At 45.3% G+C, this 27715-nt stretch overlaps 1 protein-coding gene across 2 annotated transcripts in view; it reads left to right on the forward strand.

Annotated features, from left to right (window-relative positions):
• Positions 1-24767, forward strand: part of LOC103800493 (serine/threonine-protein kinase TNNI3K) — a 29146-nt gene extending 4379 nt beyond the window's left edge. The window contains exons 3-25 of one of the 2 annotated variants that reach the window (XM_009072871.1): positions 235-320; positions 1837-1934; positions 2423-2533; positions 7561-7659; positions 9079-9217; positions 12839-12983; positions 13071-13175; positions 13836-13930; positions 14542-14691; positions 15594-15680; positions 15908-15964; positions 16981-17073; positions 17159-17216; positions 17328-17522; positions 17873-17977; positions 20635-20687; positions 20866-20918; positions 21355-21487; positions 22174-22283; positions 23110-23169; positions 23419-23588; positions 24321-24400; positions 24536-24767. In XM_009072871.1, the coding sequence (XP_009071119.1) occupies positions 235-320; positions 1837-1934; positions 2423-2533; positions 7561-7659; positions 9079-9217; positions 12839-12983; positions 13071-13175; positions 13836-13930; positions 14542-14691; positions 15594-15680; positions 15908-15964; positions 16981-17073; positions 17159-17216; positions 17328-17522; positions 17873-17977; positions 20635-20687; positions 20866-20918; positions 21355-21487; positions 22174-22283; positions 23110-23169; positions 23419-23588; positions 24321-24400; positions 24536-24612 (2359 nt within the window). In that variant the 3' untranslated portion in view covers positions 24613-24767. The remainder of the gene's footprint in view (positions 1-234; positions 321-1836; positions 1935-2422; positions 2534-7560; positions 7660-9078; positions 9218-12838; positions 12984-13070; positions 13176-13835; positions 13931-14541; positions 14692-15593; positions 15681-15907; positions 15965-16980; positions 17074-17158; positions 17217-17327; positions 17523-17872; positions 17978-20634; positions 20688-20865; positions 20919-21354; positions 21488-22173; positions 22284-23109; positions 23170-23418; positions 23589-24320; positions 24401-24535) is intronic. The other variant, XM_009072870.1, reaches the window with a different exon arrangement.
• The last annotated feature ends 2948 nt before the right edge of the window (positions 24768-27715 follow it).

Here is a 27715-nt window from a genome sequence, read left to right on the forward strand (position 1 = left end):
TTAGAATGTATGTACTGTGATTGAATAGCAGGGTTGCTCAGAAGACAGTAAATCTGGGCCACTCACCTAATAAGCAGTAAAGTATTTCTAGATTTACAGGATGTAAACTGGGTGTAAATTCAGCCTCAGGTCTCAAAAAAATGACACTGAGATTTCGCTTTTGAATGTTGCCCAAATGCAAGGAGCTGTGCTGAAGGATGAAAGCAGTAATCACGTGTAAAATCCCTTTTTCAGCTCTGATGAAGCCTTCTGCAAAGTCAATTTGAATTACCGCACGGAGAACGGGCTCTCGCTGCTCCACCTGTGCTGCATCTGTGGGGGTAGGCAATGAAACTCCACCTTAAACACTTCAGTGAGGTGATCACTGATTTTTTGGGGCTGGCATCTGTCAGGAGGGATGGATTTGCAGGGAATTTCTCACTGTGCTGTCCCTGTAGGCAGCTGGAGGAGTATCTCTCAGCATCACTGTAAGCTGTGTTGCCAGGGGATTGAGTTGAGTTGCACTGACCCTGTTACAGCTGATTCTTCAGTCTGAGGAAGGTGCTGGTTGATGGTGCAGCATGCTCCTACTACAGGTGTTCAACTCATTCAAAATTGCTTCTATATGCATTAATCCGCACCCATCACAGAGCATGGGGCTCCACGTTCCCGGGTTCTGTACATGGTACAGACTCCAGGGCAGGGACCTTATTGTCACAACACTTTGCCACGCTTACACCACCAGTTCTTCTAGTGCAGTGCAAATACCTGTGTTTGATCTCACAGTGATTAAAAGAAGAATAACTCAAGTGCTTTAGTGACACATGTCAGCTGATAGGGCTCTGGGAGGGAGCAGATCAGAATACGAAACAGAAGAAGGCAGGATGTCTTCTGGGATGTTCATAAAAACTAATGGTGGGATTTTCCACTTGGATCCACACAGCTGCTCAGTTATCCACAGCCAGTCATTAGATCATGCACATGTTTTGCTCTTGTTATACAATTTTCAGCAGAAATTGGCTGAGAAGGCAAAGACAATTTTACACTGAGGTTTCAGCTCTGCAAAGTCTTAAGTAATGACATGCATAAATGATTTGCTCAATCTTTGTTAGATGTTACCATGAAGAATGACTTGATCCTGCACTGCTGAAAACTAAATGGATCTTTACTCGTCATTTCAGAGTGCAAGATCCTATCCAAACATGACATCAGTATGTGGGAACATCAGAGCAGTTGGTGGGATTGCTGAGAGGGAGTTTAAGAAAACACACACTATTAATTAATCATGTGAACACTTGAAGGAGGGCAAGGAGCTACTAGATCTGATATTGTCTTTGGTTATTGTCATGAGTATTCAGAAGGCAGATGCATTTACTGAGATGATCACTGTGCATCAAAGGAGTTAGAGCAAGGCTACTTGCCCATGCTGACCCTTATTAGCAGCCTCCAAACTGTCCTTGTAAGGATGCTGTGTAGGAAGAGCAGTACTTCAGTTCTGAGAGGGTAAAGAGCTCAGTGGCTGAGGACCCAGAGATTTGGGAGCACCTTCTGGTTCATGGAGCTCTTTGCAGCATGGTGTGGGCATTAAAGGAGGAGTTTGCATCTCTAGAAGCTCAATTACTCTTGCAAAATCCTTGTGGGCAGTGAGCCAGTACATGGCCAGACCCACAGCTGTCCCAGCTGACAAGGAGATGTTTCAACCTCATCATTTCAAGGTTTCACAAGATATATTTTATGGCTCGCCTCAGAGCAGTTGAGTTACCTATTTCTTTGCTTTCAAACTCATACAGGAGCTTCTTACTTCATCTGCATGTTCTTTCCTCTAACTGATCTTGCTTTCCACTTCTCTCTGTAAAGGCAACAAATCACACATCAGAACTCTCATGCTGAAGGGGCTGCGCCCATCCAGGCTGACGAGAAATGGATTTACAGCTCTGCACTTGGCAGCTTATAAGGTAAACTGTTTTGAATAGAATTGATGACAGATCCGAACTGAGCAGCTGATTTGTCTGAATTGTCTAGCTGAGCTCTCTAGTTGTTACTTCTACAGATTTCACATTTACTATGCATAGGGCAATGCCCTGTAAAGAGCCCATGCACAGGAACCAGTATGTGCTTTTGCAGTGTCATTTATGGGTAGGATATTGCTTTGGAGTTACTGATTAAACGATACAATGCAACTCAAGGCAGAGAAGTTGTCCAGTGCTACCAAGAAATCAGGATAAGAGACTTTTAAGATAACAGGCTCTAGTATAGCAGCAGTGACATATCTGGTGCCTGGGACGAACCTTCCTCCACACCTCTCCCTGCACTCTGGGCCACCATTGGTCCCTCTCCATCAAGGCCAGCAGTGTCACAGCCAGGGAGGCCAAGGCTGGTCCTGCTGCCTTCACCTGTGAGAGTTTTGTGCCAGGAATGATGTGGGTGCAATCCATGGCTTTAGGACAATGTGGAGCTGCTGACAGCACTGCTGCACGGTGGGGCCGACACACAGCAGGTTGGGTATGGAGCACTGACGGCACTGCACGTCGCCACCATCGCTGGCCACTACAAGGTATGTCTGTCTTTTGCTCTACAGAAGTTAGAGAGCTAAGTGCTAATCTTAACAGGTCATTTTAAATTCCTTTGATGCCTTTCAAAACAAAATTCAGAACTGGTTAAGTACAGCTGGATTTTATTGATTTACAAACCACATCTGTGCATATGTTTTTGCACTGAACAAACATGCCCTGAGGACACAGATCTGTTTGTACATCTCTTACCTTTCTAGAAATGTCTTTAAAGGCTTGACACTAAATGGTGCTGTTTTCTGAGTATCAGAAGTGTTAACCAAGAGATACCTGATGAAACACCCTCACTCATACTTGTCTGGGTTTCTGAACCTGGATACAGAGAGAGTCTTGCAAATCCTGTCTTTCTGAGTGTGAAGGGAGCACAGTAAAAGAGCTTTGCTCCCTCTTCCAGGTGTCACAGGCTCTGCTTCACAGCTCTGTGATTTTCACTTCAGAAAGGGACTGAGCTTGTCAGTTTAGAGCTATTTTGTACTTTGGATTAGTGCAGAGAAAGCTGTTGCCACGGTGAGTCTAGCATAAATCTCAGACATCCTTATTGATAAGTCTCCTGTGGGTTGAAGAGTTCTCACTATGCAGAGCAGAGAAAGGAAGAGGGGCTGAGATTCCCCAGATGTCTGTTATCAAGCCTTTCTAGGCATGCTGTCAGTCATGAATCTGTTCTCTTATCATTTACCACCTCAGCTCAGCCATTTCACACACCATCTCATTTCTATCACCCTGGCAACAGCTCCCTAAGTGTAACATATTTATTTTTTTAAATAAACACTGAGAATTAATTTTTAAATAAATACTGGAGAATTCAGCTTTACCTTGCAGCCACCACAGCAGTTCCAAAGTGGTCTCTATCCATCAGGCCTGTTTGTGCTTCTTGCTAAAGACAGGGCACTCACACTCAGTGATGCCCCTGGTTACCAGGAGTCTGTGTGTCTGGGGAAGGTCAAACTGTAAGAAGGTCAGAACAATCTATGGGTGATCACAGCAAGAAACTCAATTAAACAGCTGTTAGCCTTCAGTGTTCCAGTCAGCAGCTCCGACCAGGGTCAGGGACAAATCAATCCATAGCATCTGTTCCAGGTGTGTGAGGCAGGAGGTTCCTGGCATGTCCACCCAGCAGCAGTGTTGGGGGAGCAAGTGAAACAGTGGAGCTTGTGCTGTAGCGTCACCCCTCTGAGCTCATGGGCATCCTGCCATTCCCTCCCAGTGCACACAGCTCTTACTAGCCTAACCCTGGTGCGTCCTGCTACTGAAACAAAGGAGCTACCACATCCACCACATCAAAGGTTGGACTTGATGATCTTGGAGGTCTTTTCCAACCCTAGTGATTATTGGATTCTAACAATTCTGTGCCAGAATGGCAGTGGAGCTGTTAAGCAGAGCTCGTGACTCCGGGATGGTCTCGTTCCCTGAGATGGAGCAGGTATTTGACGTCTCCTCTGTGGGCAGTACAAAGTGCTCTGGGGTTTCAAGTGGTTTTTAAAATGTCTGGGCCTTTTCCTGCAAATGCCAAAGGCGGGCCTAGTATTGCTCCCATGTCCTGAGCTCCTGGGGAAGCTACGGAGAAATAAGGGTGCTCAGAAGCCGACAAGGATAAGCCCATTAACTTGGTAGGAAATAAACTGAGCGGCTTTGAATAGTCCCTTATTTCTTCCTTGGGAATGATCAGATCTGTATCAGAAGTGTCTCCATAAATGGAGTGTGAATCTGTACAACTCATTTGGGTCTTCTGCTGCTCTGGGGACTGAGAATTTATAGCCCAAGTGCAAGCTCCTGCTGTCCTTTATACAGCTGTGAAATTTTCAGTCAGTTTAGGAGCTCCTCTGCTAGATTAAGTAGCTTATTTTGTGCACCATTTCATTAATATTCATGGAAATATGGAATAACTTTTTCAACCTCCCTAATAAGTAGAATAAATTTAGGCAAGAGGAAATCAATTTTTGGTCTCCCTAATTCAAATAAGGTAAATAATTATTTATACCATTAAATAAATAGCACACCCCAATCTATGCAACATAGTCTTTTACCACAGGAGAGGACTGACTATATTTAGGAGAAAGATAGAACTGGGAACTATCTGCTTTGGTCCCCATTTCCCTGAGGAGTCAGTCTATGGCTTCTGCTCCATCACCAGACCCAAAACCACTGCAGTGATCAGTTCCCTGGGATGAGGCCATCAGCATCAATGGGATGTTGCAACTCATTTGAGCCAGTGTGGTGCATAAATATTTCATGTGCTCTATGCCTTTGGGATCTGTTTCACTTCACCAAAACTATGCTGTTTACTGTTTTTACCTGTCAATGGTAATTGCATTTCTCAATCAGAAGAATGAAAATTAATGAAAAAATATAAAATACATAAATAAAAAAATGAAAAATTAATGGAAAATTATAAACTAAACTGATGACCGTATTATAAACATCAGCAAATAAGTTCAATAAATCTCTCATTAAGTCAGTTATTTTGAAAACATTAAATGTTTCCAGCCCAGGGAGGTCACTGCTAAATAAATAATGCATATGCCTCATCCACATTTATGTGTTGCCTGATATTAGCACCTGGAAAGGCAGTGCCAGAGCCTATTTCCTGCTGTAAATTAAAGTTGTCACTCTCAGACTGCAACTCCTGCAGATGCATGAGCTGGACAGAGGGTCACAGGCAGATGGACCAGTGCCACTAAACTTCTGCATCTGCACACCTGAGGGCCTGCAGTGTGTGTCTGTGTGCCAAAGACCTGGTGGGGAAAAGGAGTGATTCTGTAGAGATTTCAGTGTACACTATGCAAAGGCCTCAATTGCTGAAATTGTCTTCAAATTTAAATTTCACCTGCTATAAAGTCAATAATCACTGATCTTGTTTGTTTGGAGGAGTTCTTATCCCTTGCCCTTGTCCAAAACACAAAATCCTTATGTCTGTCTCATGTTGCATTTTGTTGTCTCCTCCTAATCTTCAGAGTGGCTTAATTATTAGTCTTTGGTGGGAACATCCTTGACCTGAATGTTCAAAAAGCTTCTGAAAAACCTTTCAGAAGAGAATGTTAAGAAAAATTGCAAAGTGAGAGTATTGTACAATGTGAGAGTATTGTACAAAGTGCTCAAAGTATCATTTTGGATTAAAGAATAGTTGGTTGTGTGAGGAAAAGGAAAGCATTTTTTCCCCTTGTTCTACAGCCTATGCTGCTGTCAACCCTGCCAGGACACTGCCATATATCTGTGCATCCAAGCCCATCCAGCTGCTTTCTCTGCAGCCTGGGAATGTTCCCTGGGTTGAGCTGCACCTTCATTCACTGTCTATCTCCTGAGGATAAAATTAATTTTTGCCTTTCTATAAGAATGTAAAGCCCTATTTGCATTAGAAATTCCCCCTTAGTTTCTGAAGTATTTCTATCCTTGCACATCCCTCCAGCTTCCCCACCCCGACTTGTGATGCCCATGACAGTTTTCAGTGCTTTCTAAGACTCCTTTATTCTTTCCTAGAAAGATATCTTGTCTGAGGCAATCAAGCCTGTCTCTGCACCCCTCTCATCATTTACACTTGAGTGGGGTTTGCTTAATATCACACACAGAATTCTTTTTATCAGGAGATCAGGCAGCAGTGAGTGCTGCTGCCACTGCTGCAGCCTGGAAAACATGTCAGAATTCATCTGGTTTCATGTTCATCATCAGAGTTGGATCCACATCACAGCTTTTTCATCTTGAAGATCCACCTTGAAGCTTGTAGATGATCCTAAATTTTGAATTCCAGCTTCCAAAGAGATTAAGGAGAACAGGAGTTTTGGTCACATCCCTAAGTGCGTTACAGCCTCATAGTTCACGGCTAAATTAAAACCAAACTGATCCAAAGAAGTTTCAGCCTTATTTGTGTAAAAGCCACAGCTCCAAACATCTCTTTTCAGAGCCAACAGCTACAACTTTGACAAAACCAGCTTGCGTTTTCTGAGCACTTGGGAGTGACATGGACTGACATGGCTGGACCCATTGTTGCATGTGTGACATGATCTGAGGGTCTCAGCCTAGAAAACAGGGACAGACCTATGTGTCACCACAGCTGTCCTTGGCTGGCATCCTCAGGGGGGTCTCCATGGGCAGGTACAGGTAGTACAGGTACACGCAGCATGGAGCAGCAACTGGCCACATCCCCATCCCTGCCAGTCCTTCCCCTCTGTGGGGAGGTGGATCCCAGTTCCTCACTGTACTGTGTGTGACTCATGGTCCAGTATCTTTCATCATCTTTAGACTCAGAAACTTACATCCATCGAAATGATATGTAGACCTTCTGGGACGATACTTGGCACAAGCCCTTGGCACAAGCCCTTCATGTGCCCAAAGACTGCCTTGTGCTGCAGACAAACCAACAGCCCTGGGACTGCAGTGTGGAGCCCAGAGTGGTTTCATTCAGCCTCCTTGTTTGGCAGCTCTGTAGCAAGTCACTGCCTGAGCATTCGCAGCTGCCCAGGAACACGTTTGCCTCCTGAAGGACCACAACAGTGGAAATTTGAGAGAAAACACTTAGGGTTATTTATTGAAGCCAAAGAGTTATTATCTTCTAAAATACAGAGAAATCTTTACATGCTGAGGGAATTGCATTTGAGGATTTATGTTCACACATTTGTGTTTAAAAGCATCTTTCATTTTGTGGGACTTTTTCACTTCGAAGAACTCTGATATGTTTACAGCTCTTTGTGCATAATGGTTAAAAGAAAATTAAAGGTTCTGAGAAAATCCAGGCAGTCATTTCTGTGCCTTTTACTTCATAAATCAGTGATTTTACTGGCACACCAATTCTCAGGCTTATTTATAAAGCATCAGTGACATTCAGTGTTCAGTTAAAGTACTGTAAGTTAATCACTTTTACATGATGTACACAGCTCTGCACCTTTATAGCTTGCTTGTTTGGGGATTTTTGACTATTTTTAAACTAGTGACATGAGGTTTCAAAGTCCTATTTCACCAGCTGACATACATGTATATATACATAGTGGTACTGACTGGAGTTCCGTGCTGTTCCTCGCAGGCTGTGGATGTTCTCCTGCAGCATGGAGCCTATGTGAATGTGCAGGATGCAGTGTTCTTCACCCCACTTCACATTGCTGCATACTATGGCCACGAGCAGGTAACTCAGGGGATTCACACAGCTGGGCAGGGCAACACTGTGGCCCCATAGGTTTAGTGTTAGATGGGTTTGCTTTACGTTCCAGAGGCTCCATCCATGCAAAGGTCTTGTACACTGAGGTTACGCTCTGCATAACTACACAGCTCTGGTTAACCTAAGAGTCAGAATATCAACAGGAAATTTCTACACTTCCATCCTCTGTACTAGACTCCAGCAAAAACTGGTGTTTTGCCCTCAAGGCCTCTTGAAGTGAAAGGTTCTCTAGGAGTTCTGATAACAGGTTAGGGCCCAGAGCACTTGTCCTCTGCTGTTCCTTCATACCACATGTCAGAGATTGCCTAAGGAATGTGACTGTGCTTTCTGAACCTCTCCAAGGAAGAGAACATCACTTTCCAGCAATAATTAAATGGCAATTCTATTCATCATCCTTGGGATTCACAAACTTTTCAATCAGTGGAAAATGGTCATTCAGAGAGCAGGAATTTCCCTAAGGTGCTGTGCACATCCCCAGTACAGCTGAGTTTGCTCCACTCACAGGGATCACGGACTTATTGAAACACAGTCTGGAGTTCTGGCCAGAGCTGGCATTGACCCTCCCAGCTCTCTTTCAACTGTGTGTTTGAACAGCATAGTTGACACATGGCCAATCCATGTGTCGTTCGCCCTTAACAGCTCTTTCATGTGAACTGTGGTTATGGGTCTGTTTGGCTTGTGCACGTCATTCCCTGAGCCTTGCCTTGTCTGAAAACCTTGTGTTCTGGGGTGTTTCAAAGGATGACCTCCAGGCAGAGTGTATTTTCCATTCCAGTGATGTGCTACTTCAAGTGCATTGAGGAGTTGTCTAAGAAAAGCTTTTGGAAGCAGAGTGCAGATGCCCTGATGATTGAAATGCTCTGCCCTGTGACTGAGTGAGAGCAGGGGTGTGAGCAAGGGGACATGTCCCTGAGCTGCTTTCATATCTGTGCACCTCATCATCCAGAAGAAACTCCTTCTGTGTGGGCTGAGAGATTAGTTTGATCATTTGCCACAAGCCACTGCAGGACAGATGGGCACAGTCCTGTGTGAGGATGCTGAAAGCTCTTGTGGGGCTCTGGGATAAGGGACAGATCAGACAGGAGCCACAGCTCTGGCTTTTGGGGACTTTGAGGGCATTTGTTTTATTCTGCTGTCTGCTCATTCACACAGGCATGTATGGTGCCCGTTCACCACAGAGAACATTCTGGAGAATGGATGAGCACTTGCTTCTGAGAATGTTAATGTTTTTATAGACATGTAATTAAAAAAATAGTTTTCTATTTAAACTGTCCCTGTTTTACCTGTATAGGGATGCCCACACGTACTATCACCCAATGCAGTATTGTATCTGATTTTCTCAGCAATTTAATTTCCATGTTTAATCAGCCTTATTGCAATATTTAGGTAACCCACCTCTTACTGAAGTTTGGAGCTGATGTGAATGCCAGTGGTGAAGTTGGGGACAGACCTCTGCATCTGGCTGCTGCCAAAGGCTTTCTCAACATCACAAAGCTCTTGATGGAAGAGGGAAGCAAAGCTGATGGTAAGAAAAGATATTTTAAAGTCAGCTCTAACATTGTGTTTTATAGACAGCCTTAGCTTCCTAACACACACTGTGTGTGTGTGGTGTGTTTGGGCAACTGACGCTAGTCACACATCCTACAAAGGTGTACAAGTGTGAAAACTTAGTGGTCGCATTTGATGCATATTATGATTATTAATGCAGAGATGCTTACCTGTGCCTGAAGGAGCCTACAAGAAAGGTGGAGAGAGACTGTTTACAAGAGAGTGCCAGGACGAGGCACCCAAGTCTTCACACTGACAGAGAGTAGGTTTAGATTAAATATTAGGAAAAAATTCTTCGCTGTGAGGGTGCTGAGGCACTGGCACAGGTTGCCCAGAGCAGCTGTGGCTGCTCCATCCCTGGGAGTGTTCCAGGCCAGGTTGGATAGGGCTTGGAGCAACCTGGGCTAGTGGGAGGCATCCCTGCCCATGGCTGGGGGTGGGATAGGATGGGCTTTACGGTCCCTTCCAACCCAGGCCATTCCATGATTCTATGAAATATTGAGCAATATCCAAATTCCTTGGAAATAAATTTCTTGTTCTAAGAGTAAGAGGCAGAGACATTTTTTTGGGAAGGAGCAGTAAATTACTTGAAAAAGCACTGCTTTTTAATACATCAATTTGCCGTGTTCTGTGTGAGTCCTGCCTGCAGTCACACGTCCTCCTCACGCAGCAGAAACATGTGGAGGGAAGCAGCAGACCAGCTCTGTACGTGCTGTTTTCTCTGAGTGTTTCAACATCAATGTGTGTGCTCTGAGCTGATACAATTATACTGAAGAGGGGAAAGGAGAGACATTCACTCACCATAATGAGGCAGTGGGAGGTTTGCTCTCCTTTAGATAGTTTATTCCAAAAGGAAGGAATCTGGGGCACCATTTCAGGTCCTTCTCTTTAAAATCAGAATCTTCAGCAGAGGAAAAGCAAAGGGAGACTGGACATGGGAAGCTTTTTGCTCTCAAAGCAGCTCCCTTTGAAACTTGCTATAAATGCAGCAGCAGAGGAACAAGTCTTCAATAGCCAAGAATGAAAGGAATTGGGAAAGGCCCTGAATAAATTTGACAGTGTTCAGTGAAGACCACTAATTGGGGTCACAAACCTGAACTGCTTCTTTTAACATAACCTGGCTCGTTAGTCAGCGCCGAGACCGCAGTGACTGAAGACAAACAGTGACCACCGGGTCGGGCTGCAAAGGGCAGAATGCTGCTGAAATAAAGAATATTTGCAGCCTAACGATGGCCAAAGGTCTTCTTCAGCCCAGCCACAAATTACAAGATAAGCATACAGCAGAAATATGCTGTCCCTGTATGTGTCATCACAAATGTTCCTGGTTTACACATGGCCCATGGATATACCCAACGTTAAAAGTGCAGCAGATGCCAATTCCGTCGTTTGTTTTAGCCCAAACACTCTGGGGAAGACTGAGTAAACTCTGTGTATTTTCAGAAATGCCATGAGCTCTTTCAAGCACATTTCTTGCACTGTCCTTTCTCATCCTTACACTTACAGTCATGGTTTCACCTGTTGCTTTCTACATATGTCATGTCTCAGTGCTAAGAGTGATTGCTACAGAATTCCAGTTTGTTCCAGACAAGAACTTGGCATTTTCTCAGTTTTATTGTTTACTTGTAAGGCAGCCTCAGTTTTCAGTCCTTGACTGCCAGGACAGCTGTACCCTCTATCCTCAATTTAATATAAAAGTTCTTCTAAAAACTCAGAACTCGTCTTTACTCTTCTTTAGTAATGCTTGGATCAATAGTATGTCCTTTTTCTCCATAACACTCTTCTAAGGTTTTTTACTGATTTTTCTGTTGTTTTGACTGTGAATTTCTCCTTCTTTTTAAGACAATATTCCAGCGTACCTGGTATGTTTCATTTAGAGATTGAAAAGCTATCAATTGAAATACTACCCATCATCCCACGCTATAGTTACAGATCCTTCCAGAGACAAAGGAAAGCATTTGTAGGCATTCAACATCAGTTCCAACTGCATAAACAAAGGAGATTTCCTTCCTTGCTCCACACTCCACTTTGTTGTGCTGTAGACTGAGGCCCCTGATGTCCTTCAGGCCATTCTGTGGGGACATAATCTAAAATGCTGACATTTATCATTATAAATCTTTGACATTTATTCCCATCTTATTTTTTGCACTTCAGAATGAATCTGGTAAATGGTACCAGAAAGCCTGGTACTGCATCCTAATGGAAAATAAAGGCCAACATGTCACATGAAGCTATAAAGTGAGGAATTATTTTAGAATGGAGAAGCAAAAGAGTTTACTTTTCTTTATTCCTTATAATATAAGACTGCAAGGAAAGTTAGTGGGAGCAGTTAATGAAGTTTGTGGGCCACAAGATTGATATATGTTGCAGGAATTCCTTCATTCTTTTTTTTTTCCTGAAACACGATTCATCTCTGGAGCTCTCTGTCACCAGACATCAGGGAAGTTGTAAGTTCAGCTCATTTCAAAGCACTGTCCATTTATGTGAGCATTCAGCATTATTTCAGGAAGGTTTGAAAACAGGGATTTAATTAATTTACATTGTTCTTTATACTCACAGACAACCAAAGAGAAGACAGACCCCCAGAATGTGGTTGGTTTAGTCTCTGTCCTGAGGAGGCACAGCTGTAGGAAGGATGTTTCTGAGGGATGTTTGTCAGAGTGGTGCATAAAAGCCTGGCAGCACAGGTTAGGACACCTCCAATGGACAGATATTCCCATGTGCTCTATTCATTTCTTGGAAACTGCCTTAAAGACCTGGTGCCAGGCTGAAATGAGAACCAAGTGTTGCACAAAGTACACTGGATTTGTCATTGCTCAGTTACAAAATCAATCAGTTATGGTTGTTCTGTCTTTAAACTTAGGAAGAAATACACCAAGAATCACAGAAGTAATTGCTGTGGGTAATTTAGCTGACTAAAGACCTTTCTGGATAAGGAAAACAGTATTTTTAGGTGTCTGTACCAATGGAGCTTAAAGCCTTGTCCGGTCTCTTCACTCTCTACAGGACGGGTGAAGGAAGAGCCATGCAAGGTACCTCCATACCCATGTGAGGTGCTGGAATGCAATTGTTCAGCCCATAAACAGACAGAAGGCTCCCTGGCATGGATGTGGCCAGGATAGCTGGCAACCTCAAACAATTCCCACTTGCAGATCAGGGATCCTCCAGGGGCAGTCCATGCGACTGCCCTTAGAAGAGTATGCTACTACTGGTAGATGCTAGTGGCTCTGTGCTGCCTGGAGGTTCCCAGTCATGGTGATGTTATTATCTTACTTTGGCTTCCCAATTGCTCTAAGGTCATTTATAACACGTGACTCATTCATGGAAAGCTCCATCAAAGCATTCAGTGCACCTGCTGCTGGAAGAAAGCAATTATGCCCCAAGTCCAAACAATCACCTTGACAGTGCACTGCAGATGGCACAGAGCAATGGGAGTTTGATATATGAAAGTTCACAGGAATTTCAATTTTAAACAATAGGTCCATAAATATTTTAGCAGAAGGTTTCAAAATGTATAGGCACAACACATCAGTAAACATCCCAAACATGCTGTGTTAAATATAAAAGCCTTCCTGTGGTCTCTTTCTGGGTCAACTGGCAGTGAATGTTCAGGATAACGAAGATCACGTTCCTCTGCACTTCTGCTCTCGGTTTGGGCACCACGAAATCGTGAAGTTCTTACTGCAAAGCAGCTTTGAAGTGCAGCCCCACATGGTGAATATCTACGGAGACACTCCTCTGCACCTGTGAGTGCCCGAGGGCAGCTGCTGACAGGCTTGGGGCTCATGGGAAGGCTGCTGTTGCTAACAAGTCTGTTCTGCCTTCCTCTTCAGTGCCTGCTACAATGGGAAGTTTGAAGTTGTCAAGGAAATAATTCAGCTCTCGGGAACAGAAAGTCTTACTAAAGAGAATATATTCAGTGAAACAGCTTTCCACAGGTGAGGTGTTCAGATGCCACTGTCAGCAGAGCTCTGCTTGCACACACAGGAGACACTGCACCCGACATTGCAGATGTCTCACCAGCAGCCCAGTAAGGGACAGAGCAGGCAGGGAGCTCCACAGGGAGGGCACGTTTGTGTCAGGAGGTACAGGAGAGGGCATGAGGTGAGGTAGAACCAGACAATGAATAAGCAGAGAGAGAACAAGTAAGAGAGGAAGGGAAGAAATGCACCAGGTTCACCCACACATGGATGGACAGTGGTTCCTGTCCTTGTCCAGACTGAGCTGAGCTCAGAGCCTGTTCCCCCTGGACACCTGCTGGAGCCAGGTACTCCCAGGTCCTCTGAATGAGGAAGCCAGGTGGCAGCATATGGTTTGGTTGGGGTACTGGAATTTTGTAAAGGGCTGTTTAAGAGGCACTTTGCAACAGACTATTTGCACAGCTGTGCAAAATTAATTCATTCAGCAATAATTGGAATGCTTCTGAAACAATAAAAATGAACTAGCTTTGTTGGATTAATCATGCATTGGCACATTTCTAAAGATCCTTTATTCTACTATTTAATTTTTATCTCAGTGTGATTGTTTGTAATTTTGGCTCCCCAAAATGCTTCTCCTTTTATGAACTACAGCATTCACCTCTCCATTTCCTTCTGCAGTGCTTGCACCTATGGAAAGAGCATAGAACTTGTCAAGTTTCTTCTTGACCAGAATGTTGTGAGCATCAATCACCAGGGAAGAGATGGGCACACAGGTAACATCATTGTCCTTATTGTGTATGAGGGCATGTACAGCACCAAAAACATGGGAAACCATGCACCAGCAGGTTTTCCAGGGTAATTCCAGGGTAATTGGGTGACCCAAGTACCTTTCAGACAGAACACAACCTTTCTGAAGTATTTTTACAGCCAGCCATAGAGGTGATAAGACTTCAGCGAGGATGTGTCAGGCTTGTTAGAGTGTATATGAGTAATAAAAGCTGGTGTAAACTGTTCCTCCCATATTGAGGGTTCTAAGTAGTGCTAGGAATTACTTTTCAACGAGCTAGGCTTCTGGGATTCATGTCTGAAGGGCTGCACACCTCCCTGTCCCTGCTACAAAGAGTTGCCTTTTTTCTACTTGCTTTTCCTCACGTACAGAGTCATTAAGTGTGGTTTGTAGGTAGCAGAGTAAATGCTGACACATTGTGCAGAGGCATTAGTTTGGTTCTTGCAGCTTTAATGTTTAATTTTCACCTCTCGGCTCAGGTATTTTTTTGACAATATATTCCTTTATCAAGGAAATCAATTTGCACTTTCCAGTAGTTGCTGCAGTTGTGTTGCCCTGTTCTGACAGTTGTGTCCCTACACCTCTCTGATGTTCCAGGATTGCACTGTGCTTGCTACCACGGCCACATTCGCCTCGTGCAGTTCTTGCTGGATAATGGTGCTGATATGAATCTGGTAGCGTGTGATCCCAGCAGGTCCAGTGGAGAGAACGATGAGCAGACCTGTTTGATGTGGGCTTATGAGAAAGGTATTTCAATTTTCTTGTTTCTGCCACAAAATCTGTAGGAGCTGTGCAGGAAGGAGACAACACTGCAAAATCACCCTTCGGCCTCTGCAGACAGAGCTGTCACTGTCTGCTCTCCAGTGCTTGGCACAAAGGGCTATAAACCCCAGCCCTTTGATTTGTCTTCTCAGATCTGTTACACATCAGTTTAATGCAGCACAAGCTCGAGGAGAGGAGTGTTTCTGTGCTGCCAAAACAGGAGGACTCTGCCCTGCAGGGACAGCCAGGGAGCAGCTCCCATCCTGTTTCTGACTCAGTGAGCTCTGGGACATTCCCCCTGCAGTGCTGCTGACTGGGATTGTGACTGTAACACAGTAAAACTGGGAGTTTGAAAGGCTTTGCAAAAACTGATATTGGCAAAATAATCTGTACTCATCTTGGAAAAATTTAGAGCAGAATTTCAATGTTGCCAGGCAGAGTTTTGTGCATCAAACACCTGAGCTGTGCAGGTCCAGCTCTGGCTGGTGCCTGGCAAGGGAGAGGGGTAAGCATAGCCACTGTCTGCAGCAATAAGTGCACGAGTTTGTCCTGAGTAGGACTCCAAACCAATATTTTCAGGCAGTGGTTTTCCTTGTCAGGTCCACTGAAGACTGTTGTCAACTTCCACTGCAGGGTTCCAGCAGGTTTTACCATTGCTGATCTCATGTTTTAGGAGTAGGTGGGCTCATGGAAATAACATGGTTGTTTTCACTGGCAGGAATTTCCTGTATTGCTGAAGCTAGGAATCACAGCAGGTTTCAGATTAGCACCACCATGTCTGTTTGCATATTTTATAGACACATTGTACATTTTTTTAAGCCCCTGATTTTGTATGACTCAGACTTTGACTTTACCTACAAATCCTTAAATTTCCTCGTTTTTCCTAGGTCATGATGCCATTGTGACCCTTCTGAAGCATTACAAGAGACCTCAGGATGAATCCCCCTGCAATGAATACTCCCAGCCTGGAGGAGGTAAGGGCTGAGGAACCATTTTATTCTCTATGCCCTGATCTGCTGTGCCCTGTGAGGAAAATTAACTGTATCCCAGCCCAAACCAGCTCACAGCAGATGTGTTTGTGTGTTTATCCATATTCTCACCCTTTGTTATTCATTCTTTCAGCCATCACTGCCTCATTAATTGATCAGCACAGACATGCTGTCCTTGAGGTCCATGAATTTCACTCTGCTTTTTATTTCAGATGGTTCCTATGTGTCCGTGCCATCCCCTCTGGGCAAGATTAAAAGCATGACAAAAGGTATTTGCAATGGCAAGGGAAAGCTTGAACTTGTGCTGTCTTTTCACCAAATGTGTTTGTCAGCTTGAACATCCTGCCCAGGGTTCATTATTCCTAGAATTTTGATTGTTGGTTGCTCCATTTCCCTGGGATAATTTTAGGGAACAGGATGCTTCGCTTTTTCACTCAGCACAATGACAGTTCCTGTATTTAGCTTATTTTCATTTACTTCTAAGAACATATTTATTTTTATTTCTTTGAGAAAAGGCTGCGATATGAATTAGTGCTAATGAAATACCCACTTAGCCATGAATGCAAACGAATATCATACTGAATCCCACTGTAAAATGCCTGGATTATCTTTACTAGAAAAATTCTGTTCAAAAATAATTTGTGTTACTCTGAAACAAACACAGATGAAACACTCAGATAAATCTTTGTATTTTAAAATATTTCCTTTTTTTTTTTTTGGTGGTGCTTTCAATTTGCCCCTTCAAATGTTCACTTTGGATATATTCAAATCCTTATGTCCTTTACACAGCAGCATTGAAATATTCCATTTAGAAATATTCTGATAAACTTTATAGTAATTAACCAAAACAATTGACAAGATAGAGATATTTGACTATTAAATTTAGTTGCAAAATTTAGATTTCACATTGCCATAAGAGCCAGTCAGCTCTAGAATAGCATCCCTGGCAGCAGCAATGAGCTCTGGCTACACAGGAAAAAGGGACTAATCCTCCATGTAAAGAATTTTGCACAAACATCCCATGGCACAGGCAGAGTTTGGGAATGAGGGACAGAGCTTGTGGCTGAGAGGGTGTTAGAGCCAGGAACGCCCAAGGCGACTGTGGCATGGCAAGGTTTTGTCTGTCGCTGGGATTTGCTGCACTAACAGAAGAAAGGGAACAGGATCAGCAGCCAATTTACAGGGGAAAAGCAGCTTTCCCTGTGCAAGGCTTTGTGAAGTTCAGTGCTTTTATGCTCTGTCCTCCCCTGCCCCATGCTCTACAAACAAGGTGTCTCTCTTGCAGAAAAGGCTGATGTTCTCCTCCTCCGTGCCAGTTTGCCGTCACACTTCCACCTGCAGCTCTCTGAGCTAGAGTTCCATGAGATTATTGGCTCAGGTACCACAAGTGAAAGTTCACCCACTTTAGATGTCTGATGTACACAACAAACATCTCTGTGCTTATTTATTCCAAACTATTTCAGGGTCTTTTGGAAAAGTCTACAAGGGACGATGCAGGAATAAAATCGTTGCAATCAAACGGTATGTCTGTCAGGCTTTTCCATCCCCTGGTTTGGAGTATTAAAACAGCCCATATTTTATGAAATTTTATGGTATTTTTGCCTTTCCATTTCCTCTTGTGTCAATTCTAAGCTACCGAGCCAACACCTACTGCTCCAAATCCGATGTGGACATGTTTTGCCGGGAGGTTTCCATCCTCTGCCGTCTGAACCATCCGTGTGTTATCCAGTTCATGGGAGCCTGCCTAGATGACCCCAGCCAGTTTGCCATTGTCACCCAGTACATCTCGGGGGGATCCCTCTTCTCCCTGCTCCATGAGCAGAAGAGGTATTCCCTCATCCTCTGCTCAGGCTTGCTGCACTGAATTTGGAAGACTCAGGAATCTGTGCTGATGTAAATGTTCATTTCAGGATAAGGCAACAGAGAAAGGAACACGCTAGAAAATGCTGAGCTTTGGTTCAGTTCATTGGGTATACGAGGGAAATTGATAAGTAACCACAAAATTGTCATTGTTGTTATTTTACAATATATACACATACATTACACAGATATATATATAACTTTATTTTCTGAAACACTTTAGGAGATTCTTTGATTTACAGATAAAAACGATTTACAGACAATTTTTGACTGTTTATTAACGTGGAGTAATTTTCTGTTTTGTTTCCAAAATACAGAACTCTTGACCTGCAGTCTAAATTGATCATTGCTGTAGATGTGGCCAAAGGCATGGAGTACCTCCATAACCTCACACAGCCCATCATACACCGGGATTTGAACAGGTCAGTCTCTGTCTTTAGCCTGAAAATTCAGGGAACATGAAGGCTCAAAGCCACAGTGACACTCTACAGTCTCCTCTGTGCTTGCAGATCCCTGTAACCATGTGATACCTCATTAACACTGAACTGCAAACAATCTCAGAGGTTTTATACAAACCCCTACAAGTCACATACCGTGATTGTCATTGAAGATTGCAGTAGCTGAAAAACAGTGTTTTCCTGCATATGCTTGGGTCTTTCGGAATTTCCATTTGTGAATGCTCAGTGGATTTCAGCACATTTCTGTACAGTCAAAGAGCAGGTGGTCACTTCCCCTCATCACTAAAGCTCCTTCCCTTTGTCCCTTTTACTCTAAATATTTCTCCATAGTCACCGAGCTCAGGAGTTTCTTGGTTTGCTTACTGCTTTGTTACAGCTAAATGCAGCTCTGATTGATCTTCTCTGAGAGACTGGGCACTCATCCAGCTCTTTGTTGGTATCTGAGTGGGAGCACTGAGTCCTCAGTGTTTGCAGGGAAAGACCTCTTCTTGTTGTTCTAGCTGTGAGAACAGCCTGTGATGTGTGTGTTTCAGTTGACAGGGGTAAAATGCCTAAGGAGATGAAAGTGATCCTTTCGCTAAAAACAAAACATGGTCCTTAGCAATGTCAGCCCTTGAGAGCAACAGGCATGCTGGAATGGGACCCTCCACTTCCTCTCTGAGCTTCTTCCACATCCCTGTGTCCCTGCCCAGGTTCCTTTTGGGCCACAACCCACAGGGATCTGAGGGAGAGCTTTGCTTTCGAGGCTGCAGCTCTTGCCTCAGCTGCGGTACAAGCTGAGAGCCTCATGCCTGACTGCTGCAGCCTGTGGGACTGCTCCAGGGCAGCCAGGACTCAGACCCCATGGCTCAGACCTCATGGCTCAGCTCCATGGTTCACACCCCACGGCTCAGCTCCATGCCTTGGTAGCCCTTAGAAGAACAGTTCTCCACTGAAGAATTCTACACTAAATAATGTTTCCCACAAAAGAAAACCCAAATCAGTATCTCCCTAGAGAGCCAGAAAGCATGTAATTGCCCCACAGAACTTTTACAGATGTATTTATGAGGGTCAGGAGATAATTTGCTGGATGGACATTGGTGCCACTGATGTGTGTGCTGAGAGCAGCTCAACTTCTGAAGCTTTAGTGTGAGAGCAGGAGTGATGTTTGCAGCGTGAGTTCTAGCCAGCCCACAGGCACAATTACCAGATGAAAATCTTTGCAACAACTTAAGAGAAAGACCAAGAGTGAAATTTCATGTTAAGTTTTGCCAGTGGCTTCACAGGAGCCTCATATTTTTTACCTTAAATTTTCACATAGCTCCTAACCCCCTTTGTGAGTTCTGAAATCCAATGCACCACACATAATGCATTAAATAAATCTGCAATATGGCTTGACAGAATAGAGAGGGAAATGAATCTTTCATGTCTCTACCCTGGAGAAGGGGTTATCCTTCCATTTGGAGAATAATTGGGAGTTTTATTTTGCTTTTCACTTCTGACAGCTATCAGCAATGGTGACACGTATCAGCTTATTACTACTTACACCATGGTGAGGGATGGCAGCCGCGATGATTACAGCACTTTCATGAAAAAGAGCCCATTTTAGTATCAATTTAATTTAAGCCATAGCAGCTGAACATGGCTGGAGCAAGCCTTTGAGCCACTGACCTGCATTTGATGGCTCTAACTATCCGTAAACGCTTCAGAGAGCTGCTCAGTGAGGGAGATGAAAGAGAGGATGGCAGCCTGGTGGTAATGGGGGATGGAGTCTGCAACTCCTCTTTGTTAAAACATCCCCTGTGAAATATTAAAATAGCCACTGTCTTTCATTAAACCCATAGCAAGTTTAAGGCAGAAGGATCTTCTCATGGTCCTGCTCCCTGGGAAAGGGACATGCTGTGCTCATTGCTTGCAGCAGGAGGGAGAAGCCACTGCCCCTGGCAGGCCCCAGAACCACATTCTTTCACAAAGCCAGGATGGCTGCACACTCCTCAGTCTTCCCTTCTTTTCTTCCTTCCATGGCATCGTGAGGAGAACCATGCTTGCTCTCACCATTGCAGTCCTTGTGTGACCTTAACAGAAGACAATTTCTGCTTCTGCTGAACTCATTATTAACCTTCTGCCAGCTGAGCTCAGCTCAGATTTTTCTTGCTGTATTTCTCAAAGCAGATGTTTTTGATGGGAACCTTCCAAGCCTTATTTCTGTGGGGTGTACTTTTTACTTCAGAAAAGAAATATCACTGACTGTGGCATTCCCTGGAGGTATCAGACTGACAAAACCCTCCCAGAGCCTGCCTCCTGCTCTCAGATGTGTCCAGCCATGTGCTCAGTGCCAAGATGAGCATTTCAGCATTGGCTTGTCAGATCCTGCACTAGGGAAGGTTCAGGCTGGACATCAGGGAGAGTTTGTTCACAGAAAGGGCTGTCAGGCATTGGAAGAGGCTGCCCAGAAGCACCACCGTCCCTGGCGGTGTTTAAGGAGAGACAATGAATATAACAATAAATACGAGAAGTAGCTATAGACATTAATTACCTATGCAGGTGATTTGAACTCCTCAACAGTTTAGCTATGACCCAAACCCTAACATTTTCACCATTTTTAAGACACTGTCAAACAATTAACTCTTTTTTTTCCCCAGTCACAATATTCTCCTGTATGAGGATGGTCATGCAGTAGTGGCTGATTTTGGAGGTAAGGACTTACATGAAACATTTGTAAATTAACCCTAGATTCTCTAAAACTAAATCTGTGCTGACTGGGAGGATCCTGTGGGATTGCACTTAATGCAGGGGGTTTGTATAACAAGGTAAGGGGGTGTGTCTGAGTCTGTATTGGGCTGGCAGCAATTCTTTCTCTTGTTCTGTTTCAGAATCTCGATTTCTGCAGTCCCTGGATGAGGACAACATGACAAAACAACCTGGGGTTTGTCTCTTGTTTTGTTCTGTGGAACTTACTATCAAATATACAGGCATACCCAGTTTAGGAGAAAATTACTATATGAATATATTATAATTTTATTATAATATTTTATTTTTATTAGACTATATATTACAATGTGATCTCCAGGCCTTTAGTCTGGGATTCTGCTTTTATTCTCACCCTACTGACAGGCTTACAGCCTGCTCAGCCTGTCTGTGTGGGGCTGAGACAGCACCAAGCTAATCAAGTTATGTATCAGGTGCAGTAACACACTGACTAGATTGTGCATGCCTTGTGAAAATTTTTCCTGGCAAATTAGCAGTTATTTTGTGAAGCAATGGAGGCAGGAAATAAGAAAACAAACATACAAATGCAGGGACAGATGCAGATATGAGGAAGCAGACACTGCTAACGCGTGGTTGCCGTTTCTGGTGCGCAGAACCTGCGCTGGATGGCCCCCGAGGTGTTCACCCAGTGCACCAGGTACACCATCAAAGCCGATGTCTTCAGCTACGCTCTGTGCCTCTGGGAGCTGTTAACGGGGGAAATTCCATTTGCTCACCTGAAACCAGGTAAGATGCTCAATGAATTAATGTTTTAAATTTCTCTGAAGTAGCTGCACTGTGTAATTTTAACCAATATCTCATTGAAGTGTATTGTTAAGTGCTAAGATAATGCATTTGGTGAAAAGCATAGAACTATCCCACTGTACTCATGTATATTACTCACTGCAGAGCTACACAACTTACAACTCCTTATCCAGGTCTAGGAACAAGTCACTCTGACTGCAGCTTTTTTTCTCACACGAGTGTTGGGATTGCAAAGCCATTCCTTGGTATATCTCCTGGTGTACCCCAGGAGAGCACCCACACCACGGTGAGGTACCAAGAGCAGAGCAACATTTCCAGGGCTGCACTTTGCACTCCTGAGATTCTGACCCCTGGATGTATGACAGGAGTTGTTAGAGGTCATGAGTGCTGCAGGACATGGTCAGAACCAGTATAGGTAAGGAGGGAGGGTTCAGACTCCTCTGCCAGTGAGACCGTCACTGCTGTCTGTATGTGGTCAGAAGTGAGCCTGTGGCCATGCTGATGGACAGCTCGCTCTTCTTCATCTGATTGAAAAACCCTCCAGGCCTTTATCCACAGGTTGGATGGCTCACATTACCATCCCTGCTGGGTGTCTCAGTGATGAGCAGGTGTGTTGCCAGGATCTGCAAGTGCAGGCACTAACGGATCTCTTGGGCTGTCCCTTGCAGCGGCAGCAGCAGCAGACATGGCATACCACCACATCCGCCCACCCATCGGTTACTCCATTCCCAAGCCCATCTCTGCCTTGTTGATGAGGGGCTGGAATGCCTGTCCCGAGGTGAGTGCCCCTGGCAGCAGGAAAACAGTCACAGCTGCGTAGGCTCTCCCTCCCCAAAACTCCAGTTTCAATGGGAAGGGTCACTGCATAGAGCCCCCAGACAGATAATAAGGTGTGTCAGGAAATACTGGAGAGTTGGTCAATTGAGGAGGAAAGTAAATTGACATTTAGCCATGCAATGAAACTTAATCATGTAACTTTGATTATGACTTGACTTATTACTGAAGGTGTAGAAAACTCCTTGCTGCTCTTAGGTGTTTGTAAGTAACTGCTAATGACAGCATGTAACACATATTCAGTTTAAATTAATTAGTAAGATGTCATATTAAAAGTGTTGGCTTAAGCAAGCACCGAGATGGATGCAGACTGTGTCTTGTCAGCGTTTCCACAGCCCATTTAGCCCCAGCGGGGAGGAGGATGGCTCTACAGGCAGGTTGGTCAGGAGCTTGTCTACTGCTTGTCACTGCAGTTGCTGTGTCCAAAGTCCTGTTCATGGGCAAAGAGGAAGCCAACCTAAAGAGCAGAACCAGAATTTTATTGATGGTGTTTTTGTCATCTTGTGATCTAGTCATTATTAGCTCAAATCTGATTGTTACAGATAGACAAATGAATTGCAGTTAAAGTTGTTATACGCACACCTCTTTGTTTCATAGCTCAGCACTGAACTTGCAGCTCCCATCAGGTACCCAGAGACTGACAGAAGATGCCATGAAATTCGGGGAGGGACAATGGAGGGGATGTGACTCATCCCATGCCGGTGTGTTGGTCTAATCACAGCAGATTTGCCCCCTTTTACCCAGCTCTGCTTTTGCTGTTGTGTTTGCAGGGGAGACCAGAGTTTTCAGAAGTTGTCACTAAGTTAGAGGAGTGTCTGTGCAATATCGAGGTAAGAACCTGGTTCCCACCATGGGGGTCTGTGTGTGTGCAAGCAGTTGGGAGGGTGAGGGGGGACAGGGACTGCGGCAGCAGCTGAGAGAAGAGGTGGCTTTGGAGCTGCTGGATGAGTCCAAGGAAAAGTGGGACGCAACTTACAAGAGCGAGAGCGAGAGAGAGCGAGAGAGAGAGAGAGAGAAAGAGAGAGAGAGAAAGCACTTGTAAGTATGCAGTAACAGTACCTTTTCTTCTTTTACTCAAGTTAATGTCTCCAGCCTCCAGCAACAGCAGCGGGTCCCTGTCTCCCTCCTCCTCCTCAGACTGCCTCGTGGCCCGGGGGGGTCCCGGCCGCAGCCACGTCGCCGCTCTGCGCAGTCGGTTCGAGTTGGAATATGCCTTGAACACACGAGCGTATGCTGTCTGGTCACAGGGGTGTGTACAAGCCACCACGGGGCTCAGAGGAGGGAGAGAGGCTCTGAAAGGCTCAGACTGAGATGACTGAATGAAGGAAGCAGGCTGTGCTGCTGGGGCATAGCACGGCAGGACCAGGAGAGCGCATTGCCAGACTTGTGCTGTCACCTGTGCCCATCACAGAGCCTAGAGCCCAGGCTGCCTTTGGGAGGGCAGCAGGGGAAGGTGAAGATATCCGTGCTGAGAAGGGAAGGGACAGATGGACAGACAGACAGATAGAATCTGGAGCCTTCCAGCAGCTACAGAGGCAGGAGACACCAGTGTAAGGAAGAGGCTCACAGAGATCTGTGGGAGTCAGCATGTCTGGGGCTGTTCATACTGAGGTGCATCCTGTACCTTATCACTGGGAGAGCTGGTTTTGAGGGTAAACATAGCAACCTCTCATCTCTATCCCATGGGGAGCAAGCATGCTGTGGTGATGGAATGGTGCTCCTCATCCTGCGGAGGCAGCACTGTGATGAGTCCAAACCTCATCCTTGAGCACCACTCAGCAGTCAGAGTCAGCAACAGCAGAGTGAGCTGGGCCCTCCTGATTCGCTCCCATTAACTGGGATCTGAGAGGGGCTGTACTCCAGGCTGATGTCTCATGATTACTACTGTCCTTTCCTTTCACTCTGTTGAAAAGGTTCTTGTACTCTGGAGACATGCCTTCATCAGTCGTATCTGAACTGACACCTGCTGTTTAATTTGCAGCACTGGGCAACCCCCTTCTCAGGACCTGTCTCTGGATGAGATGAGAAGGAGCTTCCAGTGCCCACCCGTGGACAAAAATGGTGAGTTAATGCAGGGTGCTGCTCCAAGCTCACAGAGCACCACAACAGGTTATCCTATTGCCACTGCAGGAACAGGGAGACAGGGGCACTGCTGCTGTGCCCAGCCACAGGTGACCCTCTCTCTGCACCTTGCAGGGTATGTGTCGGACCCCTTGAGCACCATGAGGTTCCACTCGTGCAGCAGCAGCGGCAGCTTTGAGGACAGCAGCTGAGGGAGGGACTGTCCTCTTGCCACCAGCCTGGAAATTGACCCACAGTGCTCACCGAACCCTGAGTGTCACACCGAGATCCCTGGACTGAACAGCTTTAGTGTTTATGACAAATGTCCCCGTCCTACATTGTCCTTTAGCATCTCCTGCTGCTGACCTGCCCCAGGGCTGGGTTGGGTGGTGTTCTGCTGGTCTGTGACAAGGGAATGCCCACGAGGGATGCTGCATTCTCATTTTGGGCACTGATAACATGGACAAGATGCAGTTAGAGAGGCACCTGTTATATTCCACAGCTCTGAGACAGGATGCCCTTAGCTTGAATGGCCCTGAGGCAGGGGGTGTCAGCCTGCCCTGGCTGGGAGGTGCCCAGGAGCCACCAGACCCCAACCCCATCAAGACAAGGAGCAGTCTGTCACCCCTCCCACACCATCCACCCACTGTGTTGCTCCTGCTCCTGGCCTCTGAACCAGACCTGATTTGGTTTTTATTTTCCCAGAGCCCCAGACACCTCCCGTGTCCCATTCCCCACTCTGGGCTGGCACAGCTCCCCAGCACAGCAGCCTTGGCCGCAGCTCCTCAGGGCCCTGACCCTTGGGTGCTCTCCTGCTCACTGAAAACACGGAGGTTTGGCCCACCTTCCCTGAACTCCTCCAACTGCCCTTGTTTTCTTTTCCACTTGCTTGGTTTGGTTTCAGGGATTGTTTTTCCTAAAGAGTGTAAACTTTCCTTCAACAGGGATTTTTTTTCTTACAAATATCTCTGCACTGTCTTTTTCCCTTGATTAAAGCAACCATGCAGTGACTCTGCATTTGGTGACTCAGCAATTAGGCCTGAAAACCAGAAACTAAACTGGATTAGAGAATTAAAAATGGGGCAAGGGAGCAGATTTCATGTGCATTAAAACCTCTGTGTATTCATCAATACCTGAGCTGCTGGTGTAATCCCTGAGCACCTCCTCAGAACGTGTCAGAGGTGGACACGTGGAAACAATAAAAAAGTTATAAGAAAGCAAAACTTTTGTAGTTTAAAAAGCTCTTTGCAAAGCCAACTGCTTGAAAAAAAATTACTAGAAATTAAAATTACTCATTCCTTGAAGAAAACAATGTCTTAGTTAATTGGTCTCTATAAAAGAAACATCAGGCTTAGGGGGAAAACGTGTTTCATAGAGCAATCAGTTAGTAGTACAAACAAAAACTCTAAAAAATGTAAATTACTGAGTAGAACATGCTCTGAAGCTGTTTGTGGGAATGCAAGTAGTCTGTGCTGTTCCCAGAGAAGCCCAAGGAGCCCACACTAAAATAGTTACCAAGAATGAGATGCTTTGAGGATTCTTATCCTGCTTTGGAGACCTGCCAGTGCCTGGCAGCTGTGCTGATACTTGAAATTGTTTAACATATCAGCAATAGATTATTAAAATAATCCGGTGTCCAACCAGACAGGGGCTTGGACCACAGCCAGGAGCAAGCCTGGCATCCCTGCAGCAGAGCCCAGCGTCCCCTGGCATGGCACAGGACAGCTGGCACAGCACAGCACAGCATGGTGAGGCTGCCTCAGAGTCTGGGCTGGCACTGCCCCACCAGGCAGGGAGCATGCTTGGCCATGCCTGGTTTGCACAGCTGAGCCCCCAAACCCTTCGGCAGTTCTCAGCCCAGACACCCACCTTGCAGCTTATGTTTCAGCCAAGTGGACATGCCGCCCACAGGCAGCGTCCCAGGTGGTGGCTGTGCCCATCACCATCCCGCACCCCTGCCAGGGGCTTGATGCACAGTTCCAGGAGCAGGACTTCAGACCTTTCCCATCCCGTGCCTGCAGTGCACAGCTGCACGGTTTTAATCTGGTGAAATGCATTTCTTCGGCCTGTGGAATTTCAGGAGGTTCCAGCTGTGCGAGGCAGTAACAACACACCTGAGGCACAGCCATCAACAGCCAGTGACAGGCAGCTTAGAACACCTGACAGTTCAGGGTGTTACAAAAGCCTTCCTGATGAGCCAAGAAGGAACTTTGCCAATGGTAACACCGTTGGATAGTTTGCTTTGCTCACATATGCTCACTGTAATAATTAGTCGGGTTTTTTTTTTGCTGAACAACTTGTTTTTCCCCAAGTGCCACCTACTTTTCACTTTGAAGCTCATTACTAACTAGCACCAGACAGGAGAGCCAAAAGGACTATGGGAATCATTTCCAAACCTATAAAACTATCCCTTTCCATGGTTTTGCTGATGATGAAACTTTTCCTTCTCGGATGACAGAGGCACTAATGTTTTGAAAGTCCACACATGTTCCTAACCACAGGACTCCTTCCCCCAGTTTGCTACAACCATACACACAAGTGCCATTTATAAATATTTCAAGAGTGTTAAATAATAAATTGTCAGCATTCTGGTTCCTTACAATCATGCTGCTCTGTTCATCAGGGCCTGCTCTGATGTCCTGGGTCTCCTGCAGCCCCAGAGGGGTTCCCAGAGAATTCCTGCATCCCCCTCTGCCTTTGCTGCCCTGTAACTCTTGAATTGCCACCCTTACGTCCCAATGCTCAGGTGCTGCTGTGCCCACAGCCCTGGGCATGAGTTTTGCAGGGGAACCTGCACAATGCAGCTATAGCAGCATAAACCCTCCACCCAACATCAGTGTCGCCCTTTTGGCAAGCAGAAGCAGACACCACAGACCAAGCTCTGCTGCACTGGCAGGGTTTATTCCTGCGATTAAATCACTGGCAAAAATGGAAGGAGCAGCACAGACTGGTACAGTGTTTAATAGACACGAGTGCACATACAGGTGTGGTATGTACAGAGCAAACACAACCCTCTGAGATGGTCCTTAGCACAGATGTGTGCAGACTGAATGTACAAATGCAACTGTGTCAGTACAGGAGGGAACACACAGCAACCACTGCTTCACATTTGAGTTTTCTGTCGCACGTATATTGATCTGAAGTGACTCAACACCAGTCCACTCAAAATCCTGCTCACTTCAGCCTCATTTCCCTATGTGAAAACACTGTTACGGTCCCCTTTGAGTGGGGCTGAGTCTGTCTCCTGCACCCACCAAGCAGTGCCTAGAGGTTGCTGCATGCCCAGCCCCAGGTGGTCTGCCCAGAAGGATCTTG

This window comes from Acanthisitta chloris, unplaced genomic scaffold (genome assembly GCF_000695815.1).
Source record: "Acanthisitta chloris isolate BGI_N310 unplaced genomic scaffold, ASM69581v1 scaffold41874, whole genome shotgun sequence".
Classification (NCBI taxonomy): domain Eukaryota; kingdom Metazoa; phylum Chordata; class Aves; order Passeriformes; family Acanthisittidae; genus Acanthisitta; species Acanthisitta chloris.